The following is a 26,291-nucleotide window of genomic DNA, read 5'->3' as shown; positions in this document are numbered from 1 at the left end:
CTAACCTGATTAAATTTTTTGAGGAGGTAACCAAGAGGATCGATGAGGGTAGTGCATACGATGTAGTATATTTGGACTTTAGCAAAGCTTTTGATAAGGTCCCACATGATAGAGGAGACAGAGGAAAGTAGAATGGGGACAGAAGTAAAAGATAGAAAGAAGAAAAGTAAAAGTGGAGGGCAGAGAAACCCAAGGCAAAAAGCAAAAAGGGCCACATTACAGCAAAATTCTAAAGAGACAAAGGGTGTTAAAAAGACAAGCCTGAAGGCTCTGTGCCTCAATGCGAGGAGTATTCGCAATAAGGTGGACAAATTAACTGCGCAGATAGCAGTTACGGATATGATGTAATTGGTATCATGGAGATATGGCTCCAGGGTGACCAAGGCTGGGAACTCAACATCCAGGGGTAGTCAACATTTAGGAAGGATAGACAGAAAGGAAAAGGAGGTGGGGTGGCGTTGCTGGTTAAAGAAGAAATTAATGCAATAGTAAGAAAGGACATTAGCTTGGATGATGTGGAATCGGTATGGGTGGAGCTACGGAATACCAAAGGGCAGAAAACGCTCGTGCGAGTTGTGTACAGACCACCAAACAGTGGTAGTGAGGTTGGGGACAGCATCAAACAAGAAATTAGGGATGCGTGCAATAAAGGTACAGCAGTTATCATGGGCGACTTTAATCTACATATTGATTGGGCTAACCAAACTGGTAGCAATGCGGTGGAGGGTGATTTCCTGGAGTGTATTAGGGATGGTTTTCAAGACCAATATGTCGAGGAGCCAACTAGTGGGCTGGCCATCCTAGACTGGGTGATGTGTAATGAGAAAGGACTAATTAGCAATCTTGTTGTGCAAGGCACCTTGGGGGAAGAGTGACCATAATATGGTAGAATTCTTTGTTAAGATGGTGAGTGACACAGTTAATTCAGAGACTAGGGTCCTGAACTTAAGGAAAGGTAATTTCGATGGTATGAGACATCAATTGGCTAGAATAGACTGGTGAGTGATACATAAAGGGTTGACGGTGGATAGGCAATGGCAAACATTTAAAGATCACATGGATGAACTTCAACAATTGTACATCTCTGTCTGGAGTAAAAAATAAAACGGGGAAGGTGGCTCAACCGTGGCTAATAAGGGAAATTAAGGATAGTGTTAAATCCAAGGAAGAGGCATATAAATTGGCCAGAAAAAACAGCAAACCAGAGGACTGGGAGAATGTTATAATATAGCAGAGGAGGACAAAGGGTTTAATTAGGAGGGGGAAAATAGAGTATGAGAGGAAGCTTGCTGGGAACATAAAAACTGACTGCAAAAGCTTCTATAGATATGTGAAGAGAAAAAAATTAGTGAAGTCAGATTCAGGCGAATTTATAATGGGAACAAAGAAATGACGGACCAGTTAAACAAATACTTTGGTTCTGTCTTCACGAAGGAAGACACAAATAACCTTCCAGAAATATTAAGGGACCGAGGGTCTAGTGAGAAAGAGGAACGGAAGGAAATCCTTATTAGGCGGGAAATTGTGTTAGGGAAATTGAAGGGATTGAAGGCCAATAAATCTCTGGGGCCTGATGGTCTGCATCCCAGAATACTTAAGGGAGTAGCGCTAGAAATAGTGGATGCATTGGTGATCATTTTCCAACAGTCTATCGACTTTGGATAGGTTCCTATGGACTGGAGGGTAGCTAATGTAACATCTCTTTTTAAGAAGGGAGGGAGAGAGAAGGCGGGTAATTATAGACCGGTTAGTCTGACATCAATGACATCAGTAGTGGGGAAAATGTTGGAATCAATTATTAAAGATGAAATAGCAGTACATTTGGAAAGCAGTTACCGGATCGGTCCAAGTCAGCATGGATTTATGAAAGGGAAATCCTGCTTGACAAATCTTCTAGAATATTTTGAGGATGTAACTGGTAGAGTGGACAAGGGAGAACCAGTGGATGTGGTGTATTTGGATTTTCAAAAGGCTTTTGACAAGGTCCCACACAGGAGATTAGTATGCAAAATTAAAGCACATGGTATTGGGGGTAATGTACTGATGTGGATAGAGAACTGGTTGGCAGACAGGAAGCAGAGAGTCGGGATAAACGGGTCCTTTTCAGAATGGCAGGCAGTGACTAGTGGGTTGCCGCAGGACTCAGTGCTGGAACCCCAAATATTTACAATATACATTAATGATTTGGATGAGAGAATTGAGTGTAATATCTCCAAGTTTGCAGATGATACTGAGCTGGATGGCAGTGTGAGCTGTGAGGAGGACGCTAAAAGGCTGCAGGGTGACTTGGACAGGTTAGATGAGTGGGCAAACGAGTGGCAGATGCAATATAATGTGGATAAATGTGAGATTATCCACTTTGGTAGCAAAAACACGAAGGCAGAATAATATCTGAATGGCGGAAGATTAGGAAAAGAGGAGGTGCAATGAGACCCGGGTGTCATGGTACATCAGTCATTGAAAGTTGGCATGCAGGTACAGCAGGTGGTGAAGAAGGCAAATGGTATGTTGGCCTTCATAGCTAGGGGATTTGAGTATAGGAGCAGGGAGGTCTTACTGCAGTTGTACAGGGCCTTAGTGAGGCCTCACCTGGAATATTGTGTTCAGTTTTGGTCTCCTAATCTGAGGAAGGACGTTCTTGCTATTGAAGGAATGCAGCGAAGGTTCACCAGACTGATTCCTGGGATAGCAGGACTGACATATGAGGAGAGACTGGATCAACTGGGCCTGTATTCACTGGAGTTTAGAAGGATGAGAGGGTATCTCATAGAAACGTTTAAAATTCTGACGGGACTGGATAGGTTAGATGCAGGAAGAATGTTCCCGATGTTGGGGAAGTCCAGAACCAGGGGACATAGTCTAAGGATAAGGGGTAAGCCATTTAGGATAGAGATGAGGAGAAACTTCTTCACTCAGAGAGTTGTTAACCTGTGGAATTCCCTACTGCAGAGAGTTGTTGATGCCAGTTCATTGGCTGTATTCAAGAGGGAGTTAGATATGGCTCTGACGGCTAAAGGGATCAAGCGGTATGGAGAGAAAGCAGGAAAGGGGTACTGAGGCGAATGATCAGCCATGATCTTATTGAATGGTGGTGCAGACTCGAAGGGCCGAATGGCCTACTCCTGCACCTATTTTCTATGTTTCTATCAACTGGTCATGAAGGTTAATGCCCATGGAATACAGGGAAAAGTGTCAAGTTGGATCCAAAATTGGCTTGGATTTTTTGTGACTTTCAGGATGTTTCCAGTGGGGCTCCGCCGGGCTCAGTACTGGGACCCTTGCTTTTTGTAGTATATATTAACGATTTAGATTTGAATATAGGGAGTATGATTAAGAAGTTTGCAGACAAAACTAAAATTGGCTGTGTGGTTAATAATGAAGAGGAAAGTCATGGGCTGCAGGAGGATATCAATCTACTGGTCAGGTGGGCAGAGCAGTGGCAAATGGAATTTAATTCAGAGAAGTGTGAGGTGATGCATTTTGGGAGGGCTAATAAGGAAAGGGTATACACATTAAGTGGTAGGCCACTTAATAGTGTAGATGAACAAAGGGACCCTGGAGTGCTTGTCCACAGATCCCTGAAAGTAGCAGGCCAGGTGGACAAATTGGTGAAGAAGGCATACAGAATGCTTGCCTTTATTGGCCAAGGCATAGAATATAAGAGTAGGGAGGTTATGCTTAAATTGTATAATACTTTGGTTAGGCCACAGCTGGAGTACTGCGTGCAGTTCTGGTCACCGTATTATAGCAAGGACGTGATTGCACTAGAGATTTACTAGGTGCAGAGGAGATTTACTAGGATGCTGGTTGGAATGGCGAATTTTAGTTATGAGGACAGATTGGTTAGGCTGGGCTTGTTCTCATTGGAACAGAGGAGTTTGAGAGGAGACCTCATTGAGGTGTACAAAATATTGAGGGTCTGGACATAGTGGATAGTAAGGGTCTATTTCCATTGGTGGAGGGGTCTACTATGAGGGGGCATAGTTTTAAGGTGGTTGATGGAAGGTTTTGAGGGGGCCTTCTTTACGCAGAGGGTTATGGGGATCTGGAACTCGCTGCCTGGAAGAGTGGTGGATGCAGAAACCCTCAATACTTTTAAGAGATGATTGGATGGGCACTTAAAGTGTAGCAACCTGCAGGGTTACGGACCTAGAGCTGGTAATTGGGATTAGACTGGATGACCTTTTGTTGGACAGAGCAGATATAATGGTAAGTACTGCAAGGAATAAAATACGGCCAGGGTGATCTCCTGGACTAGTTTCGATTACCTGGATGGGTCGGAGAGGAATTTTTCCAGATTTTTTCTCCCTAAATTGGCCTGGGTTTTTATCTGGTTTTTGCCTCTCCCAGGAGATCACATGGCTCTGGTTTGGGTGGAGTGTAGAATGTTTTAGTATAAGGGGTGTCGCAGTTGTGGTGAGGCGGATTGGTTGGGCTGGGTGCTCTTTGCCTTTCCGTCATTGTTCATAGGTTGATATGTAACCTTTAGGGCTGCTGACCAAGGGCCGTGTGGCTCTTTGTCGGCCAGCGCGGACACGATGGGCCGGAATGGCCTCCTTCTGCGCTGTAAATTTCTATGTTTGTATGTCACAATGATGCAGTAGGTGTTGCAAATCTGAAATTGTGGTTAAAGCATATTAGGGCAGAGTAGATGGAGCTTTACTCTGCAACAAACGGTGCTTCATGCTGGCTGTCTGAAATAGGAAGGTATTCCATTTCCCACCACCACATATAATGGGCCAGAGGCACTACCTTGTTTGAAATCTTAAGTATGTATACTTTTTTTATATTAGAATTGGTAGCTGTTCAGTATTGTAGCAACTTCAAAATGGCTTCTGTAACTGCATTCTGTGAGGGTTTGTCTGCTGTCTGTGTTTCTCTGTATTGAGGGAATGTGGCAAAAACATTATCACTTCATAGAGTGTAGATTGTTTCTTGGCAGTCTTATGCCGGGACAAGTGGCTTGATTGTTTCCTCAGCCTGGTTGGTATGTGAGTTGCCAATTATGAGAAAGATTTAGGGCCATTATCTGGGGTGTCTCAATAATGTGTCCTGTGTACCAGACTTACAGTAAAATAGCTGTAAATCTGGTATTCGAAAGGCTGGCCTATTACCTGCAAAAATTTGCTTTGATGGGTCTTTCACTGCAAGAAGTGTCTCGCAATGAGTTTTGCTTTGATTAATTATGAATTCTATCTATCTTCCTCGGTACTAGTCTGGATCAAATGGTAGAGAAACATAACTTGGATTGTAATTCGTGTTGGTATTTCCCATTTTGCTATATTGCTCCAAGTCAATGGCTAGTGAAGGTCTCTGAAATGTCATTTTTATGAAAAATTTTCATCAAGGACGTGATTCAAGGCTACTGTAGAGAATTGCTTAATAATCTTGATTCTCACTTTTTTGAAATTGTTTTAAAGTACTGGTGAGAAATCAGTATTACTGTACTCATTCTGCCGATTGATGAATTTCACCTATGTGTGATTTCTGCCTGTTAATTAAAAAAAAACTAATTAGTATTAAGCATGAATCATGTAGTTTGTCTGTGTTATTTTCTGCAGATTTCAGAGAGGTCAGATTATGGGGCAACCATACTTATTTGAGTATACATGGTAACTATTTTTCAATCTCTCCTTCTTTCTGCATTTATGAAGGGATGTTGCCTACAGGTTAATAGTTGGTAATATTATAATTTTCTATGTGTTTACTGTACATGGAGCATATTTACACAGCTTACTTAATATTCAAAACACTACCTCCAATCATAGTTTCAGCATCATCCACCTTTGGCCGCAGAATATTTGGTCCGAAAACTGTTGCTAGATTCTGAGCACTCATTTTATTTACACTTGAATGGGACTGAACTTCATCCAGAAATCTAAAATAAATAACCAATCAATATAATGTGAAGTAGCACATGAATAATACACTGTATGTAGCTGATGTAAATCTAATACTTCCGTTAGCACAGTTATGAAAAATAAACGGAGAAAGTTGAAATCTGTCCTTTTGAGGAAAGAAAAAAGAAAAGTGAAGGTTTTTGAATTTAATATTTTACAGCAGTTTGAAAGATAACTTTGTTTATCATCTGGTTATAATCTTTAAATGGAGAGCTAGTATTTAAGAATTCCTGAGGATTCAGTAGATTTGGGTGAGAAATTATGAGCACCCATTCTATCCACAGCTGAGAATCTGGACCCTCAAAAGAGACTTGACGGTCCAGATTTTTTTCTTCTTGAGTACTTTCTGGTCCAAGGTGTGGGATTTATTAGTTAAAATGTCTTTTTTTTCAATCGACTTGAATGAAATAATAGTAAGGTCCAGATTTTGTGGTTGTAGTGACTGAGAAACTGTCAGCGTTTGCTTTCATTACACTCTGAAACTAACAGTTACTTCTAGAGTACACACATGCGCAGTTAAACGCGGAAAGTCAGAAGTTGCTATCAGTGATTCCCTGCTCCGCCACAGGGATGTTTAAGTCCCCGCAGATGGCTATCTTTAGAAATCACTTCGACTGGCGTGAAATTCCCCTTTTACGCTGTAATATCACTGTTTAACAACCCCTGAAAAATGTAAGAGTGAGATGTAACTGGGTTTTTAATAGCATACTAAGTCATAACTACTGCTGAACAATCTCTCTGGATCTGAAAAAATAATGTTATAATTGTGGAATGTCCATTATGATAAATTATTCCATAGGTTTTTAATATAATACATTTTCAAAGTTTGATATTTCAGCTTCGACCTTAATCCCATGTGTAAGTCCCAATCTTTATTTCGCTCTCTATAAAATGTATAAAAAGTGAATGAGATCCCCATGAGTTGGCACCAGAATTAAGCTAAAGTCGGAAAAGGTGAAATCCACACCACAAAGGTCACTTTGCCACTGACCACAAAATCCAGGCCTATATTTTTATTTTTGTTAACAGATTTCAGCAAAGAAAAACTCTCAATTAAATTTGTAACTTCTAATTTCAGTCAGATTTCTGCCCTCCTTAATCTACAATGACAGCACAAGTCTGATGCCTTTCATTGAATTAAGGTAAGATTCAGAAGTTACTTCTCTACGACCACTTTCTGATTATAAAAGGGATAGCCATTGGTACCCAGTGGTAGAAATTCATGTTGCAGTTTGTTTTTGTTTTCAACAGTATTATTGTACTTATAGCCCTGAATTTGTAGTCCTGGCAAAATCTCTGCCAGGAAAGGTTGCTTGCACTGATCTAGCCAAAAGTATGTTCAACTGATTATTCTCCAAGGACATGTCATTTGAAAAATCATCCTAAGTTCCCAGTCTTGCACTGACAGATGTCCTAATGGGCATGTGGAGTATTTGGCTAGCAGCTCAAATTTAAAGGGATGTGCCCACTTAAGGCTAACTGGTCCAATTTGGGGACAAACATTGGCTCAGCCTTTATAAAAGTTCAAATTGGTTTGAAATATGTTAGCTTTTGCATGGCTGTAGTGGGGAGGGAGGGAGAGAGTGCAGCACCAGGCATAACTTAAGTGAAACGAAAGCTAGGGCTAGATTTTCACTATTGGGCAACCAACTAGTGGAATACGCCATCTGGTAATTCCAACAGGAGGCTCGGCAATTTTGAAGGCAGGGTCCATTACCATACTCCTGGTGGGCTGCAGATGGAAAACAGTTCTGGGTGTTCTTGGTCCACTACTGTAGACCCTCTTGGGAGGGTTGAATATTGGAATATGAGACAGTTTTGCAGGATGAATGCAGTCTCAAAACCTCAATGTAATATATATCAGTTTAAATGGCCCAATAAGATAACAACCTAATATCCTATCAAATGTATAACCAAAAAAAATAATGGTGGAGAAGAAATTGTTCGTTCAGTTTTCAGATTTCTCCCTTCTAAAGAAAGGTTACTATATCACGGAGAGCAACGTAATTTCACTCACCAAAAGTATCATCATTAAACTGCCAAGACAATTCCTTTTAAGTTTGAAACAATATGACAGTGCGCAGATTAACTTAAAGCTGATCAAAAAATTTTTGGGCCTCAGCTATTTATAATCTATATTAATGACTTGGATGAGGGGACCGAGTGCAATGTATCCATGGCTGCTGCTGATACAACACTAGGAAAAGTAAACTATGAGGAGGGCATAAAGAGCCTGCAAAGGGATATAGACTGGATAAGTGAGTGGGCAATAAGGTGGCAGATAGAGTATAATGTGGGGAATTGTGAGGTTATTCACTTTGGTAGGAAGAATAGAAAAACAGAATATTTTTTAAATGGTGAGAAACGATTAAATGTTTGCGTTCAGAGAGAATTAAGTGTTCTCTTACAGGAAACACAAAGTTAGTATGCAGGTATAGCAAGCAATTAGGAAGGAAATTGGCATGTTGGCCTTTATTGCAAGGGTGTTTGAATACAAGAGTAAAGGAGTCTTACTACAATTGTACAGGGCTGTGGTGAGACCACACCTGGAATACTGTGCACAGTTTTGGAGGCGGTGCAACAAAGATTCACTCGATTGATCCCTGGGATGAGGGGTGGCCTTTGAGGAGAGTAGATTGGGCCTATACTCTCTGGAGTTTAGAGGAATGCGAGGTAATCTCATTGAAACATACAAGATTCTGAGGGGGATTGACAGGATAGATGCTGAAAGGTTGTTTCTCCTGGCTGGAGAGTCTAGAACTAAGGAGCATAGTTTCAGGATAAGGGGTCGGCCATTTAAGACTGAGTTGAGGAATTTCTTCACTCAGAGGGTTGTGAACCTTTGGAATTCTCTACCCAATGGGCTGTGGCTGCTGAATCATTGAGTATATTCAAGGCTGAGATAGATCGATTTTTGGACTCTAGGAGAATCAAGGGACATGGAGATCGGGTGAGAAAGTGGAGTTGAGGTCGAAGATCAGCCATGATCCTACTGAATGGCAGAACAGGCTTGAGGGGCCGTATGCCATACTCCTGCTATAACTATGTTGTTGTGATTAAGCACACTTAATTCCCTGTCCCCATTTATCATATTCCACACCATTCTATCAAGTGTATCCTGAAATTGCAACTACAGTGAAATAAAATGTGTTCAAATGGGCTTCACTTGTCTACACACCGAGTTTTTTTTAAACAGTTATACTGCTGCCATGTTGAGTTTAGGTCATTGCAGACACTCGGCAGTTGTGGAAAAGGCAGAAGAAACAGCACCATTGTTTGAGAACTAATGTATGCAATTCTCACTGAAAGAAATGCAATGGGGCTGCTCCTGTATGACGCCAGGTTTCACGGGCATCTCGAGCACGATTCGCACGATCCAGAATTAAAATCATGTCTGGGTCTGAACTGTGCCATAGGACTGACGTTTGAGTATTTACAAGGCGAGAGCCTCAAAGCCTCCCGAAACTCGAGAGTAAAGATCATGACCGGCGAGAGTGCAGCGAGACTCCAGAGATAAGGACAGGACCATGATTTTAACTCCCTTGTACGTCTCATTCTCATCCGGTGTAAGGGTTAACAATCAGGGTTTTTCTTTTCTTTTTGATTCAAAATCCAGAAGTAGATCGTATGTAAATGCAAATACTTCCTTCTAATGCCATGAATCTATGGGCCCAAATTTCCGCACTCTGGAAAAACGATGTATCTCCTTAAGTGCGCCGACTTTCTAGAATAAAAAGGGCACCGAAAACTTACCTTGTAATTCTCTGGTCTCCTCAGGATGTCTTCGTGCTCAGCGTGGCGCAGCACAAGGGGTCGGGGCGGAGCCACGTCCCGGCGCTGAAAACAGTGCCAGGACCTCTGCACATGCGCGTTAGAGTGTGCACGCATGTGCAGTAGCTCCAGGCCCCCAAGTCTGCATGGGAGGGGCCCGACCCTAGCCCTGGCCGAATGGGCTCACCGGGCGAAGATCGGTACTCGGACCTCCCTCCTGTTCAGCTCCCTCCCCCTCCTCCCTCCCTCCCTCCCGTTCAGCCTTTCCCCCCACCCTCCCCACTCTTCTCCACCCCTCCACGTCGGCGGCGGGGCCCGCCTGGCATCTCGCTGGGGGCGGGCCCCGCCCGAAGTGTTGGCGGCAGCGGCGGCCCGGCCCGTTCAGCCTCTCCCCCCTCCTTTTTCCTCCCTTCTCTCCCCTCCCTCCCTTCCTCCCCCTCCCCTCCCTCCCTCCTTCCCTCCCTCCCTCCTCCTCCTCCCTCCCTTTTCCCCCTCCCTCCTCTCCCTCCCTCCCTTCTCCTTTAAAGTCCTTACACAATACCACAAACCCACATGAGGCACATTCTATGGACAAGGTCACTCCATGACCTGAACCTTTATTCACCGGACCAAGAAGTGATGACCCTGCGTGGGACCTCCCTTTATATACCTGGATGACCAGGTGAGGAGTGTCTCCCACAAGTTCACCCCCTGTGGTCAAGGTGTGAATTTCTTACGTATATACAGTATTGCAGTGTCGTTACATAAAAGTTACATACATGACATCAGCTCCCCCTCAACAACTTATTGGGGTCATAGGTTGAGTCTCTCCGGTGGTCTGCGTTCTCTCGTGGAGCGCCGCAGTTGGGGCTCTGGTTGTTGAGCCTTGGTATGCGTGTCTGTCCCCTGTGGTGATTCCGGCCTGTCTGGGCTGACCACAGGGATTGTGCATGCTGCTGAATGTTCTTGTTGTTCGTTCACTGGCGGTGGTGTGAGCACCATCTCATGATCTTCCTCAAGTTCCTCAGTGTCCATGCTGAACCTTTTTTTACTTGGTCCAGATGCTTGTGGCATATCTGCCCATTGTTAAGTTTAACCACTATGACCCTATTTCCCTCTTTGTCTATTACAGTACCCTCAAGCCATTTGGGCCCAAAGCGTGATTGAGAACAAATACGGGGTCATCAATTTCTATACATCTCCCCCTTGAATTTCAGTCATGGTACTCGTTTTGGGACTGACGCTTGCCCTCAACAATGTCGGACAGGACTAGGTGAATGAGGGACAGCTGAGTTTTGAGTGTTCATTTCATGAGTAGCTCCGCGGGCGGGATCCCCGTGAGCGAGTGCGGTCAGGACCTATAGGCCAGCAGGAGGCGCGATAGGCGGCATTGAACGGAGGGTCCTTGAATCCGGAGCATGCCTTGTTTTATGATTTGGACCGCACGTTCCACCTGGCCATTGGAGGCCAGCTTTAACGATGCTGTCCTGACATGTTTGATACCATTACCCGACATGAACTCCCGGAATTCGTGGCTTGTGAAACATGGGCCATTATCGCTAACAAGGCTGTCTGGCAAGCCGTGGGTTGCAAAGACCGCGCGCAGACTCTCCACGGTGGTGGATGTCATGCACGAATTCAAAATGATGTAGTCAATCCATTTCGAGTACGCATCAACCACAATGAGAAACATTTTTCCCATGAATGGGCCCGTGTAGTCTACGTGAATACGTGACCATGGCCTGGTGGGCCAGGGCCACGGGCTGAGCGGGGCCTCCCTGGGGACATTACCTAGCTGGGCACACGTCGTGCACCTGCGAACACAGTGTTCCAGGTCTGAATCAATTCCCGGCCACCACACATGTGACCGGGCAATGGCCTTCTTCAGCACGATGCCTGGGTGCTCACTGTGGAGTTCCCTGATGAATGCTTCCCTGCCCTTCTGGGGCATGACTACCCGGCTGCCCCATAGTAGGCAGTCGGCTTGGATGGAGAGCTCTTCCATCCGTCTGTGAAATGGTCTGACCTCCTCAGGGCATGCTCCGTGTGCGGGCGCTCAATCCCCAGTGTGGACACATTTCTTAATCAAGGATAGGAGGGGATCTCTGTTGGTCCAGATTTTGATCTGGCGGGCTGTGATGGGGGAGCCTGCGCTGTCAAAGGCATCGACAGCCATGACCATCTCAGCGCTTTGCTCCGCTGCCCCCTCAGTGGTGGCCAGTGGGAGCCTGCTGAGTGCGTCAGCGCAGTTTTCGGTGCCGGGCTGGTGCCGCATGGTGTAGTCATACGCAGCGAGCGTGAGAGCCCATCGCTGTATGCATTGGCATTGACAGCCTTGCTGTCTGACAGCAGGGATGTTAACGGCTTGTGGTCCATTTCTAATTTGAACCTCCTGCCAAAAAGGTACTGATGCATCTTTTTCACCCCATAGACACATGCGAGTGCTTCCTTTTCAACCATCCCATATCTTCGTTCAGCTTGAGAGAGCGACCCGAAGGCATAAGCCACAGGTTGTAGTTGGCCCTCAGAGTTACCCTGCTGCAACACGCACCCAACCCCATAGGACGATGCATCACATGTCAGAACCAATTTCTTACGGGGGTCGCACAGGGTCAACAACTACGGGCACAGCTCTGGCTTTGTGGTGCACTGGTCTGGCATCTGGGGTGATGCGTATCTCTACTTTGGTACCTTTGAACGTCCCGACGCCAAGTTGAAATAGTGATTCAAATTGCTGTAGGACCTGTGAGCATGAACTTCGCTCCACAGATGACATGGTATGCACATTCCCCCATTTCCAGTTCATTTCAGCTAACCAGCTCCTCCCCAACAGTGTGGGACCATTGCCCAGGACAGCCTAGAGCGGCAGCCGGTTCACCGATCCATTGTGTGTGACCGCCAACATTGCACTGCCTAGCACTGGAATGTTTTCTTTGGTGTACATCCGTAATTGCGTCTCAATGCATTCTAGTTTGGGTCTGCTGGCTATGAGTGGCCACAGCTTTTCGAATTGTTGAACACTTATGAGTGACTGGCTGGCCCCCGTGTCCAGCTCCATGAGTACAGGGATGCCGTTTAATAGGACTTTCATCATCATGGGTGGCGTTTTGGTATATGAGCTGTGAATGTTTACCACATGAACCCGCTGAACTTCAGCGTCCATTGATTTGCCCCAAGCATCATCCTGCCTCGCAGACCCCTCATCTGGTTCATCTGCCTCGTATATTAGCCTGGTTACAGGCTTTGTGCACATTCTGGCTAAATGGCCACTGAGGTTACAATTTCTCCAGACGAACTGTTGAAACCTGCAAGTCCTGGCAGCATGTCTGCCCCCACACCTCCAGCATGAACTGAGATTCCCATTGTTGTGAACAAAAGAGCTGTTACAAGGCATTCCTCGCTGATTGTCCCTTTGACTGCTCTTGAGCACCCTGTTAGTGGGTGTCAATGGCCCCATCCCAGGGGGGACATAAATGTCTCTGTTGGAGACTTACTCTTGGGTCTATTGCTCCTGGGGTGTGTTGGACTGCCCTCGCCTACCTGTGGGGCTATGTGTCGCGTTTATGATATTGACTCCCTGATCCATCGCCACGTTGGAGGCAGAATTACCCGCGTATATTATCTTGGTTTCCTCCTCCCCCGCCATAAAAGTCTGAGCCATCAACGCTGCCGCTTCCAAGGTCAAGTCCTTGGTCTCAATTAGCTTTATGAAAATCCCAGCATGACCGATGCCCTCAATAAAGAAATCCCTAAGCATCAACTCCCTGCAGGCGTCTGTGAACTTAAAGGCTGGCCAAGCACTGGAGGTCCGCAACGAAACCCGGTATGCTCTGTCCTTCCCAATGTCGGTGGGTATAGAATCTGTGTCGGGCCATGTGTACGCTGCTCGCCGGTTTGAGGTGCTCATTGATTAGTTTGCTGAGCTCTTCAAAGGTTTTGTCCACCGGCTTCTCGGGTGCTAGCAGGTCTTTCATGAGTGCGTAAGTCTTAGGTCCACAGCTGGTCAGCAGATGAGCCCTTTGTTTGTCGGCCGCTGCGTCTCCCAGCCAGACCTTCATGACAAAACTCTGCTGAAGCCTCTCAATGAAATCGTCCCAGTCCTCACCAACACAGTACCGTTCATCTGTGCTGCCGGTGGCCATTCTTGTGGGTCGTTGATTCCTGTTTCTCGTCGCCAATGTAAAGTCCTTACACAATACCACAAATCCACATGATGCACATTCTATGGACATGGTCACTCCATGACCTGAACCTTTATTCACCGGACCAAGAAGTGATGACCCTGCGTGGGACCTCCCTTTATATACCTGGATGACCAGGTGAGGAATGTCTCCCCCGAGTTCACCCCCTGTGGTCAAGGTGTGCATTTCTTACGTATATACAAAATTGCAGTGTTGTTACAATAAGGGAACATACATGACATCCCCCCTCTCCTCCCCCTCCTCTCTCCCTCCTTCCCCCTCTCCTTCCCCCTCTCCCTCCCCCTCTTCTCCCCCCTCCTTTTCTCCCCCCCTCCTTCTCTCCCCCCTCCTTCTCTCCCCCCTCTCCCTCCCCCTCCTCTTGCCCCATCCCCCTCCCCCTCTCCTCCCCCTCTTCTCCCTTCATTCCCCCCTCCTCCTCTCCCTCCCTCCCCCTCTACCTCCCTCTCTTCCCCCCCCCCCTCACCCCACCCCTCCTCTCTCCCCTTACCCGTCGCTGTCAGAAGCACAGAGACACTGGCAAAGACAGAGAGAGAGACACTGACAGAGACAGAGAGAGAGACACTGACAGAGACAGAGAGAGAGAGAGACACTGGGTGGGGGCGTCCCAGCATGCTGTTGGAGGGCTCCCGGTGCTGCAATAAGTGAGTAGAAATAATTTTCTATTTCTTGATTTTTAAATTTTTTTTTAAATATTTAATTTTAAATTTTTTTTGGATTGATTTATTGGTTGATTTATTGATTTATTTATCATTTATTATTGAATATGGCTCTTTATTTGTAAAAGTGAAGTGTTTAATGTTTGTAAACTCCCCCCCACCCCCCCCATTTCTCATTCCCTACGCCTGATTTATAAATGTAGGCAAGGTTATTCTGAGCGTACAAAAATCTACACTTACTCCATTCTAAGTTAGTTTGGAGTAAGTTTTCGCTGCCTAAACTTGCAAAACAGGCATAAGTGGATGGATACGCCCCCTTTTGGAAAAAAAATCTGTTCTAAAATGAAACTATTCTAACTCACTAGAACTGGAGCAAACTAAATGCAGAGAATTACAATTTCTAAGATGCACCATTCTAAACTAGTTGCTCCAAAAAAATAGGAGCAACTCAGGCCGAAACTTGAGCCCATAAATCAGTCTTTTAATATCCGTAAACAGTTCTGTCAATTAATTCGCTTGATTAATTATTCTGCTTAATTTCCTACAATTTCCCAGTCCCTGGAGTTAGTTTGACATCACTGGCCAAGATTTGACTAATTCATTGACTGTTAGTCACTCGACAGGCACGCAATGAGCATTACTACTGGAGAATACAGATTGGCCAGGTTTCTGTCAACAAGATTAAAAGAAATCCTCCAGAATGAAGTCACCCAGCAGAAAACTATTGATTAGTGTTAAACACAAAATAGAATGATTAACATTTAGAATTCTAAAAGCAAGAAACACCCTTTAGTTCTCACTGGGTTTTCACAAACTTACCGACACATGTACTGTAACAGGTTAAAGTTTGCAGGTGGGATGGATGTCACTTGTTTTTTTAGTTCCTCTATTCCCTGTAATGTAACAGAGAACAGAATATAAGTGATGCAATCATCAATTTAAAAAGGTGTATAATCCCGACATGAAACCCATAGTGGTGTGACAAGGATATAATGTTTAGTAATATATTTATAAGTTGTAAAAGATCCTGAAAGTGGATCTGTGTAATGTACAAAAAATGTTAGAATTATGTGAAGGAAACGTTACTCCAGCAAGGAATGGGTGAGGCAGATGTGACTTGAATATTCAGTTTGGCTTGACCCAATCTCAGCCAAGGCAACTGAACCCCGAGCCAAAATTGACTGTCTAGAATAGTACGGCACAAAATCTGACTCTCTAAACATCTAGATCTGTTTCAGTTTAACATTTCTTATAGGATAGAAAATTCTGCCATTTGACGAGCTGTCTGAAGCAAAATCCAACTAGATTTGTTCTCGTCAAGTCCCTTTAAACTGAGTTAATTTATGTAGCCTCACTATTGTACTTTTTTCCAAAAGTAGAATAATGAATATCTATGTGACTAATTTCAGTTAAATCTCCATTAAGTCTGGTGCATGGTAACTAACTGTCATGGTTTACATTTCTAACATGCGCCCAGGGGAACCTAGACAGATAACAGCTGATATTTGTTTGGCTTAGCTGCATATTTGCATGTAATGTTGTAGGGAATGTCACATCTCTAGCCAACACTCACTTCGAAAATAGAAGGACCGATCCAGTTAGAATTTCATAAAATTATTAATAAATTTATGTTGTAAAAGATCCTCAAAGTGGATCTGTATAATCTCTGGAAAATGTTATTACAAAATATAACATTTTAATCACTTTATTTTATGTACTCTTTCAAAATATGTGTAAATACATGATCATATTTGCAGCGTTAGATAGTATGGCGAGATGTAAAATGTAACATTAGTACTTCATGTGCCCCAGTTATACGGGGTGTGTGCTTTTTCTGATGGCCTTTGCCACCATTGATGGTCGTGTATCAAGAATTCTTGTGCTGACTTTTTTATGTATCAGAGATTGATTAAGTCACATGTGAAATTTCAATGTTTGGACTTTAAATTGGTTGAAAAATCTGCTTTGAAAAGTCTTTGAAGCTGATCCTCAGCCACTTTAAGTTGCTGCCACCTCCGAAGTGGACAGTGGAAGCCAGCAGTAAGAAAGGAATGGTTAAGTAAAGGGAATTAGAATCACTTTTTTTGGAAAGAAGAACAGGTACAGAAAAGATCGATGGGAACAAACAGCGAAGATTTTTTTTAAAGGCCACAGAAAAGGGGATAATTGCTGCCACAGGGTGGAGTTTAGGTGTTCATTAAAATTGTTTATTTGTGTTTGTGTTTGGATTAAAGAAATAAAGTTAACAGGTTTTTATTATAGTACAGGTTGAACCTCTTATCCAGGACACCCTTATCCGGCACCACCCCTCGCCCGGGACCATTCCTGACTGCTGGGTGGCGCATGCGCAGAACGCGACCGTCAAAATCATACTCTCCAATCTTGCTTTATATTAAATTACAAGCGTAGGATAAGTGGACACAGGTTCAAACTAGTAAAAGGTCAATTTGAAAGTGATGTCAAAAAGTTCTTGAGGCAAAAAGTGATCAACACATGGGGCTCAATTTTTCCCTGTCATTTGTGCCGTTTCTTTGTCGTGCGCCGTTTTTTTTGCGCAAGTTTTAAAATTAAAGTTTTCCCAAGGAGTCTGCGCAGCGTTACTGAGTTAGTTACGATTTTCTTAGGTTCATTTTTTTTTACGCCATAGGGGAGTTACCTCATGTCTGCGCCAGTTTTTATCATTTTTCAAAGTTGAACCAAAAAATGTTTCTCCTTGGTCGGTGTATCTGGCCACTCCCGAAAAACCTTCTGGTGAGTTAAGAGAAAGCAGCGCACATTGAAAAATCAGCGCAGAAAGACGCCATTGTTTTTCATCGAAGCTTTGGAGGGAGATAAGAACACTTTAAATATGCATAATAAAGATTATTTTTTTTTACCTTTCAACGGAGTAGATGGGAGTTTGATGGAATTTTGAACTGTTCACTTTTTGTTAACTCGCATGCCACCACTGAACGTCTTCAAACAGGGTTGGAGGGTCGTAGCATCGGTTGGCAGAAACTCCCCGCGCCCGGGCTTGGGGGGGTGGGTGGAAGATGCTGTTGAACGCGATCGGAAGAAATCACAAGACTGCAATGAGCCCAGGGGGTGGGGAGAGGGTGGGGGGTTCCCGATGACTGTGCTTGCTCAGACCTGGGTGTGGTCCATACAGACCTTGGGGAGAGAGAACAAGAAACCTATCCTGCCTTCCTGCCATTTTGAGCTTCTTGCAAAGGTAACATTTAAGCATGGGGGTAATATTGACAATGCCATACCTTGTGCCAGCCTTCTGCATGATAGTGTTGCGGGGTAGGCAATTGATTTGACGTCATCGCATGAGGAACCTCAGAACCCGTAGGGTGCTGGGCAGGAGGCCTTACCCACCTCTGGTATATCGAGACAGGCGTTCATGCCTGCACCTGAGTGATGCAGACTGTGTCAGAAGGCTACGTTCCGCAAAGAAGTTGTAACTGAGATCTGTGAGTTGGTGAAAGCAGACCTGCAACCTAGAAGTATCAGGAGGACTGCTTTGTCAGTTAAAGTGAAGGTTACAGCTGCACTTTCATTCTATGCATCTGGATACTTTCAAGCTACAACTGGGGATGTGTGCACCATTTCTCAACATGCAACACATATCTACATTCAGCAGGTGACAGCTGCACTATATGCCCACAGGAATTACTGCATAAAGTTCCCCACGACCGCCCAGGCAATGCGTGACAGGGCTGTGGGCTTCTCCAGGATTGCTGGCTTCCCAAAGGTACAGGGCTGCATTGATTGTACCCACATCGCCTTGCGAGCACCTTTGGAGGATTCCGAGATGTACAGGAACAGAAAAGGCTTCCACTTCATTTATGTACAGCTCGTGTGTGATGACATGCATTACATCATGTCAGTCGATGCAAGGTATCCTGGCAGCACCCATGATACATTCATCCTACACGAGAGCGTTATATTGGCTATGTTTCAGCAGCAGCCAGAAGGGCAGAGCTGGCTACTGGAACACAGAATACGGCCTCGCCAGCTGGCTCATGATGCCTCTACGTGTAATCTGGATGGAAGCTGACCGGGAATACAACATGTCGCACATTGCATCGCGAAGCATAATAGAGAGGACCATTGGCATCTTGAAACAGCGTTTCCGATGCCTGGACCATTCCGGAGACTACTTGCTATACTCCCCTGAGATTGTCGATCAGTTCACTGTTGTGTGCTGCATGCTGCATAAGTTAGTCATCATGAGACAATAGCAGCTGGTAGTAGAAGACCCACCTGCAGTTAGAGTGGCTTATGATAATGATGAGGAAGATGCAGATGATGAGCAGGAGGATGAGGATGAGAAAGCCATGCAAGTACCTGAACCCAGAGCATGACGGCGGAGGAGGGCAGGCCATTGTGCCCCTTTAACGATTGCTCGAGCCTTGCACCAGCAGCTCACCCGTGAACGCTTTGCTGCCTGATGGCTCAGCGGCAACTATTTCACATGGACCATGTTTACTGTTTGGACCTGTTCCGTAATGTATTGTGTTAATGGAACAAATGATGGAAATTATTCAGTTATAATGTAAATATATTTTATTCAAAAGTTTAACAAACATTTGTACTTGACTTGGCTTTAATAAAAAATATTCTTGTATCAAACTTTAAAGTTTTCAATTAAGATCACTTACTAACTTTAAACTTGTAAATTTACTAACTTCCAAAAAAACTTTTAAGTTGAAAACAACAGTTACAACAGTAACAATAATAATAACAACAACAACAGAAAAGAAAGGCTGCACCCATCTCTCCTCCACCTTATTCGGAGACTGCCCGCCGCACTTGGTCTTGGTGAATCCACCACCCCTGCCTGCAGGCGGTGGCACAGCATTTCTTGGGTTGGTACCAAGCTTATTCTTTCCAACATCTCAGGTAATGCGCACCTGTTGAATAGGGGGGGTGGGGGCGGGGGAGAGCGGCTTGAGGCTCTTCAGAGGCTTGTCTGGGGATTGGAGTGGGAGTGGCAGTTGATTCTGTCAATGGGAGCGAGGAGTGGCCGTGTTCCCTTATTGCTAACTCCAACATGCCATCCCTCATGCGCCCTGACAGTGTCTCACTGACCTCCAACATTCCCTCCCTCATGTTCACTGAGATTGTCTGAACTATCTGTGACATTCCCTCCCTCATGGTGACTGCGCATCAGCTACCTGTGAAATTTCCTCCCTCATGTTCACTGACATGGTTTCAGCTGACTGAGATATTCCCTCACTCATGGTCCCGGATATCGTTCCCATTTCTCGTGAGAGTGTTGTTACTTCTCCCGACAGCCCCCTCATCACCCACCCCATTGATGGTGTCCAGGAGTGATTGCGTAAGGTCAATGCTCTTCGCACTCATTGCCATCATCTGAACCACATCTGTTCGATCCTGCACCTCAGGAGAGCGCGGTCGAGCTCTCCTTTCCCTCTTCACCCTGGGTGTTGCTCGCAGCATCCCACTGGATCCGCAGCCTCAGAGTGTGGGGCCCTAGGTGTGCCTCGCTGCACCCCACGGGGACCCGCAGCCTCGGACTGTGTGAAACCATGGAATGTCCCACTAACACTCATACCACTCAGGGAAGGGGCTGGCATCTCAATGGGCGGCACCTGCACTTCCTCAAAAGTGAGTACAACAGTGGGGGCTTCATCCATCCCCTCCACCTCCCCCTCACCCCCATGCGCTTGGTCTGGAAGATGGGATTGGAAGATGTTCTCCTCTTCAGGCTCGTCCTTGTCTGAATCATCTGCTTCGTTAGGGTTGGCCTCAAGTTCTGCAAAATATAACAATAGACAAATGGTTAGCAGTAGAGGAGGGGGCAGGGTGGCATGAATAGGCTCACACAGCGCAGGCAGCAGACTGATTTGAAGGACCATGATGAATGATAGCACATTGCATCAACTGAAGCGTAGCTGATGGAGACATCCCTATGAACCGAAGCATGGCTAGCTCGAGCACTAAACATTTAGCAAAGCCAGACTGTGGAATTTGCAGGACTTGCCCTCTCCCTCGAGTGTGGGCCCAGCTTGTGCAGTGGTGGTTGCTTTTCTCCAGGCAGGACCCATCAAAGCAGCGACCCTGTCTTCCAAGTGTGTCAGTGGGTGCAGATTTGCCGGGCCACCTCCTGTTCAAGTTCTTTCCCTTTTGTTATGTGCCACCTTCCTCTGCAAAGATGGAAATATAACTTTTTAAAGAGGGTGTCTTTCTGCTGGGTGGGACATACAGATGGTCACATTTATATTGCAATTGCATTGAATAAATGAAAATCTTACTTACACTAAACACTTGACCAAGGTCCGATCACTTCTTTTTGCACTGGCCTCCAGATCTTGGGGTGGTCATGGTCACCATTGCACAGTAATCTTCTGCAAGTTGGTTCCAGCGTTTCTTCAGTTCTTTGGGTGAAACTTTTATGTGACCTCTGCTGGTGTCCAGCCCCTGCCATCTGGCCTCAATCACAATAACCAGTGCCTCCACTTCATTCTATAAGAAATTCTTGGGCCTTGCACCACGTTGCATCTTGTATTGCAGCTCTGATTTTTCCAATCTTCTCACGCAACACTCCACGTTCTCACACACACAACTGTCTTGTTAAAAATGGCCGATTGCAGACTGGGTGCTGGAATGCGCATGCGCGCCCATAGGCATCACGTCAAAAATGTCCTTTTTTTTTCACGCATGCGCAGAAAGTGTGGCATTATTTTTTCGGTGCAGACAGCAGGCTCCATCCCCTGAGGTGACTGGACAGGCTGCGCGGCGCCAATGTTGAAAAATACAGCGGGGAATCTTGGCACCAATATTTTGCAGTATTTCTGGCCTGGAAAAACAGCTGTAACTCTGGCAATATGCCAGAAAATGGCTTTGGGCAACATTGAGCCCATAGAATGGACTTTCAGAAAGAGCAGTGGAGGCAAAACCATAGAATCACATAATAAAGAACTAGATGCTGTAAAAGGGAGGGCTGTAGGCTATATCTGGAAGGATGAATTACGACGGGCCAAATGCCTTCCTCATCTGTAATTATCTTGTGATCTTGTTGATGGTGTACCATGTAGACAAGGAAGAAGAGGGGCGAAGGATGGAACCTTGGTAGACTCTGGTGGTGATGTTGCAACAGTGGGAAAAGAAACCAATGTTGGAGATGCTCTGGCTTTGTTCAAATACATAAGAGTGGAACTATGCAAGGGCAGTTACATGGAACTGAACAATGGAGGAGAGAGATTGGTGGAGAATTGAGTGGTCGATCATGTCAAATGCTGCAGAGAGTTTGGGAAGGGATAATGCACCACAATCACATAGAATGTCTTTGGTCACCTCTTGTCACACATGCTGGCTGTCCATTGTTACTCCTGTGAACCCTTTTGGGACTTTTTCCTACATTAAAAGGCATTAGATAAATACAAGCTTATTGTTGCCATGAAAAGTAAACTTTTTGTTAAGGCAGATATTTGATCCAACCCTGGTCAATTATTTAACTCATTAACAACATTATTTAACTCATTGACACCTTTGTAGCTGCTGAATCATGTTGCATCACCATTTCTACCATATCCAATACAGATCGTATCATGTCCTATTAAAGGTCCAAACATCAAATATCAGAGCCAATATGTTTTACATAAGAACTTAAGAAATAGGAGCAGGAGTAGGCCATTTGGCCCCTCAACAGGTGCTCCACCTGTTTCTCCCTGGTCATGGGGAAGGAGATATATTGCACATTTCTCTTGTACAGCGCATTGGTGACCTGCCAGATGGAGTGATAGATGGAGAATTGGGAGATGTTGGAGATGTCTGCACTTGCAGACTGGAACGAGCCCGTTGTGTAAAAGTTCAGAGCTATTGTTACTTTGGTCTCCACGCTGAGCGTTGCCCTCAGCTTTGTGTGAGGCTCCAGATCTGGCCGCAGGTCATTGCAGAGCTCAGTCAAGACATCCTTCATGAATCTAGGCCTCCACACACATTGCTCGTTGCTGAGCTATAGGAAGGAGATCTGACGCCGGTAGACCCTTGGATGGTAGGGCCTCCTTGGCAAATGTATATGTGGGCCTCTCCCATGCCAGCTGCATCAGTGCCTTCTCTCTCTTCCTCATCATGTTGTGCAACCTCTGCAGGCTGCTGCTGCCAAGGCTTCTTGCCCACTATCTGGTGCGGGGGTCAGTGTACCTCACCCTCCTCCTCACGCCATCTCCCTGCTGTCCGGCCTCTGGACATTGACGTCTGCAGTCATCTGCAGGCCCTTCTACATGTGGGGCATCCAAGGCTACTGCCTCCCTTGCCCGCTGCCTCAGGACCTGTTGGTGATGGCGATGCCTCTTCCTGCGTGCCTCCCTGTCTCTGACAATGTGCAGAAGGCGTTCCCCTGCCAACACTGGGCCCATTATGGCTGCAGGCTCGACCCTCACTTAGTGGCCTCTGTGTAACAGAGATTTACTCCCACCGGTCACGACTAATCAGAGACAGGGAAAAAGTTGTATCACTCAGCAAAAGTTTTCAGAATCCTGCTGCCATTTTTGAAATGTTGCACAAAAAGCTTCGAGAAATGTTGTCCTCAAAAAAACCTCTCAACATCAGCTGGCGCTCTCCCACAGTGCACTGATCCTAAAAGCTGGCAGGGGCCATGAAAGTCCGTCGATCGGGGCAGTGGCCCACACCGCTGCAAACCCTCCCACGACAAAGTTCGGTCGCGGCGGCCAGGGGATTCCACCGCATGGCCGCCGCAAATGTGCAATAATGAGCCTTACCGAGACCCTGAATTTCGGCCCCATAGAGTACAACAGCAAGGAAGTTATGCTAAACCTTTATCAAACACTCGTAAGGCCTCAGCTGGAGTATTGTATCCAATTCTGGGCACCACACTTTAGGAAGGATGTCTTGGAGAGGGTGCAGCAGAGATTTACTAGGATGGTACCAGGGATGAGGGACTTCAATTATGTGGAGAAGCTATGGTTATTCTCCTTAGAACAGGTGAGGTTACAATCATGAACAGTTTTGATAGAGTAGATAAAAAGAAACTGTTTCGAGTGGCAGAAGCTTCGGTAACCAGAGGGCACAGATTTAAGGTGATTGGCAAAAGAACCAAAGGCGACATGAGGAAACATGTTTTCACACAGTGCGTTGTTGTGATCTAGAATGCAATGCATGAAAGGATGGTTGAAGCAGATTCAATACTAACTTTCAAAAGAAAATTGGTTAAATACTTGAAGGGGGAACAAAAATTACAGGGCTATGGGGAAAGAGTAGGAGCGTGGGATTAATTGGATAGCTCTGTCACAAAGCTGGCACAGACAAGATGAGCCAAATGGCCTCCTGTGCTGTATCATTCCATCATTCTTTGATCCTAACTGTGAATGAATGAGAAAGTGAGTGAGTTTGACTGAGCCCAATGATTGGTAAACCAGTGTAAATCCAGTGATTGAAGAAGGTAATGCATGAAAGAATCCCATGTGCTATCAACATTCAGTTATCAGCTGAACAGACCTTAAATCCTTGAACTGTGGGTAGCACTTAAATAAATTATTAATCCCTTGCCTCGTAAAGGCAATGTAGGTTCCTTTATTGTTTAATACAGATAAAATGGCAAAATATACTAAGAAAAAGAAAGAATTAAAAAGAGAACCAGACAATTGTAATCAGAAGAAAAAATAAAACCAGAAATAGAAGGAAAGAGACAAAAAACAATGAACAAAATTGAAGGATTCTAATGCCATATCCACGTTTAGAAAAAAACGCATAAATACCTCTTCTTTGTCCCTCGCCAGCAGTTCAGCACAATAAAGGAAGTCTTCATATTTAGCAAAAGGTACAACTGGTTCTGGCTGTTCATGGAGGTAGAGTTTCAGGAGGGATGCCACTGTGTGCACATCAGTGTCACTGAAAGACAAAGGCAAGGACATTCACTGTTTTATGCTAATTAAAATTCAATTTGATTTTTAATATGGATAGCACTCTTTCACATGATCCTTGATTACAATTTTAACTTGCGTAGTAATGAAAACATCACAAGGTAGCAGCAGCATCAAAAATACAAATAATGTAAAACTATTATGTCAATATTCAAGTCGTTGATTAAAGTGGGACTGTATACTGTTAATGTACAAAAGTATGATATTTATATACATACATACCTGTCTTTTTAAAAACTAATAGTTCATGAATTTTACTCAAAATCCTTTCCTGCTGCTGCTGGGATTTGTGCACAGCCACCTAAGAGTGATTACATGGGTCCCTCTATGATTAAAACTCTGAAGTTCTCTCCAGTGTTCAAGGGGAAAAATGACAAGAAACATGGCAAAGGCCACATTTACCTCATTGTAATTTTATTTGCATACAGCCACCCACATATATTTTATGTCACTGTGCCAGCATTCCAGAAAAGGGAAGGGAGGTAGGACATTTATGTCCATAAGCACATTTTTGGCCTTGTCTGTCTAGACCTTGTAGAAGACTAATAGGAAGAGGTTAGAAAGCCTGACCCTTGAGTTCAAGTCCAAGCATTGCTTGACCTGATAGGTTTACTATAGGAGGTTATATGGGTTTAGAAAACAGAAAGGGAATAAGGATAACTGGTAACATAAGCCTTCTCCTCCTCCAACACACAAAAAACATGAACAAAGGGGCCTTAAGAAGCACCAGTAATTATACAAGTATTTACCATTTTCAAAGGTGCATTAATCCTCTAATCTTTCATAATGGTTGCAGATATTTTATCAGAATGATAAAAACACTTCAATTCTGAGCTTCAACACTCTTGCTTACCAGTATTGATATACTGCCATTCATATATAAAGCAAGGTCAACTGAAACATGAAGTAAAGATTCCATTTTACCAGTGACCTTGTGTGTGGAGATTAAACATAATTACTGTTAATATTAATCAAATACTTATAGTTTATTTTACTCCTCATTTGCAAAAAAAAACCTATAATCACAGCAATATTTTTTTTAAATGAATTTTGTGTTTTTTCAAAAATCCAAAGTCCAGGACAGATCTAAATGCCAAATTGCAAATTGAATCCCGAGATACAATGGAAAAAGCAGCTGAGTTGAGCAGAAATAAACATTGCAATTGGACAGGAAATGGACGAGAGGTATGAGATTAACAGAACACAGAAAGACTCAAAAAAGGATAACTGGGAAACAGTAAACAATAGTGGACTGGATCCTCCACTCATTCAGTCCATCGCATAGATAAAGTCACTCAGAAATAAGACATAAATTGGTAGCGAGTGTAGACAAGTAACATGAAATAATTTTCCCATTCTCAACTCTGGTGCCTTTAGTAGTTAAAGTAATTTATTTTTCATTTGATTAATCTCAACTTTAGTTTGACTAATGTGAAATGCTATTTAGCCATATAATTATCAGCTGTCCTATCACAATCATATGATCAAATAAAAGCTTAAGTCAAAAGAACTTGAGAAACTAAAGTTGAGTTGCATTCCGCAAATAAGATGAAAAACTACAAACTGTTATAAAGACAGAACATCAAATCAGTGGGGCTTATTACATTCTGGAAGCCTATTTTCATGCAGCTGACCTCAGATTACTGCCAATGCAATGCATAATTAAACTGTAGATCAACTGGATTGAACTATCCAATACTTGTTCTTTTTTTCTCCTCTGAATTGTCTCACTATCATCTAATGTTTCATGTTGCCCAGTTTACAGCTTGTTTAATTTAGTTTAGTTTACAAAGAGAATTATGGATCCATAGAGCATAAGAACATAAGAAATAGGAGCAGGAGTAGACCATTTGGCCCCTCGAGCCTGCTCCGCCATTCAATAAGATCATG

The 26,291-nt window shown here is 44.3% G+C and overlaps 1 protein-coding gene across 1 annotated transcript in view; it reads right to left on the bottom strand.

Annotated features, from left to right (window-relative positions):
- LOC139262454 (rho GTPase-activating protein 24-like) overlaps positions 1–26,291 on the bottom strand; it is a 48,156-nt gene that overhangs the window by 8,659 nt on the left and 13,206 nt on the right. Inside the window, exons 4-6 of the mRNA XM_070877640.1 lie at positions 24,237–24,369; positions 15,328–15,401; positions 5,757–5,878 (exon numbers count right to left, since the gene is read on the bottom strand). Coding sequence (XP_070733741.1) covers positions 5,757–5,878; positions 15,328–15,401; positions 24,237–24,369 — 329 coding nt within the window. The remainder of the gene's footprint in view (positions 1–5,756; positions 5,879–15,327; positions 15,402–24,236; positions 24,370–26,291) is intronic.

Source organism: Pristiophorus japonicus, chromosome 4 (genome assembly GCF_044704955.1).
Source record: "Pristiophorus japonicus isolate sPriJap1 chromosome 4, sPriJap1.hap1, whole genome shotgun sequence".
Lineage (NCBI taxonomy): Eukaryota > Metazoa > Chordata > Chondrichthyes > Pristiophoridae > Pristiophorus > Pristiophorus japonicus.
The sequence above is the reverse complement of the archived record's forward strand: the minus strand, read 5'-3'. Positions and strand labels throughout refer to the sequence as shown.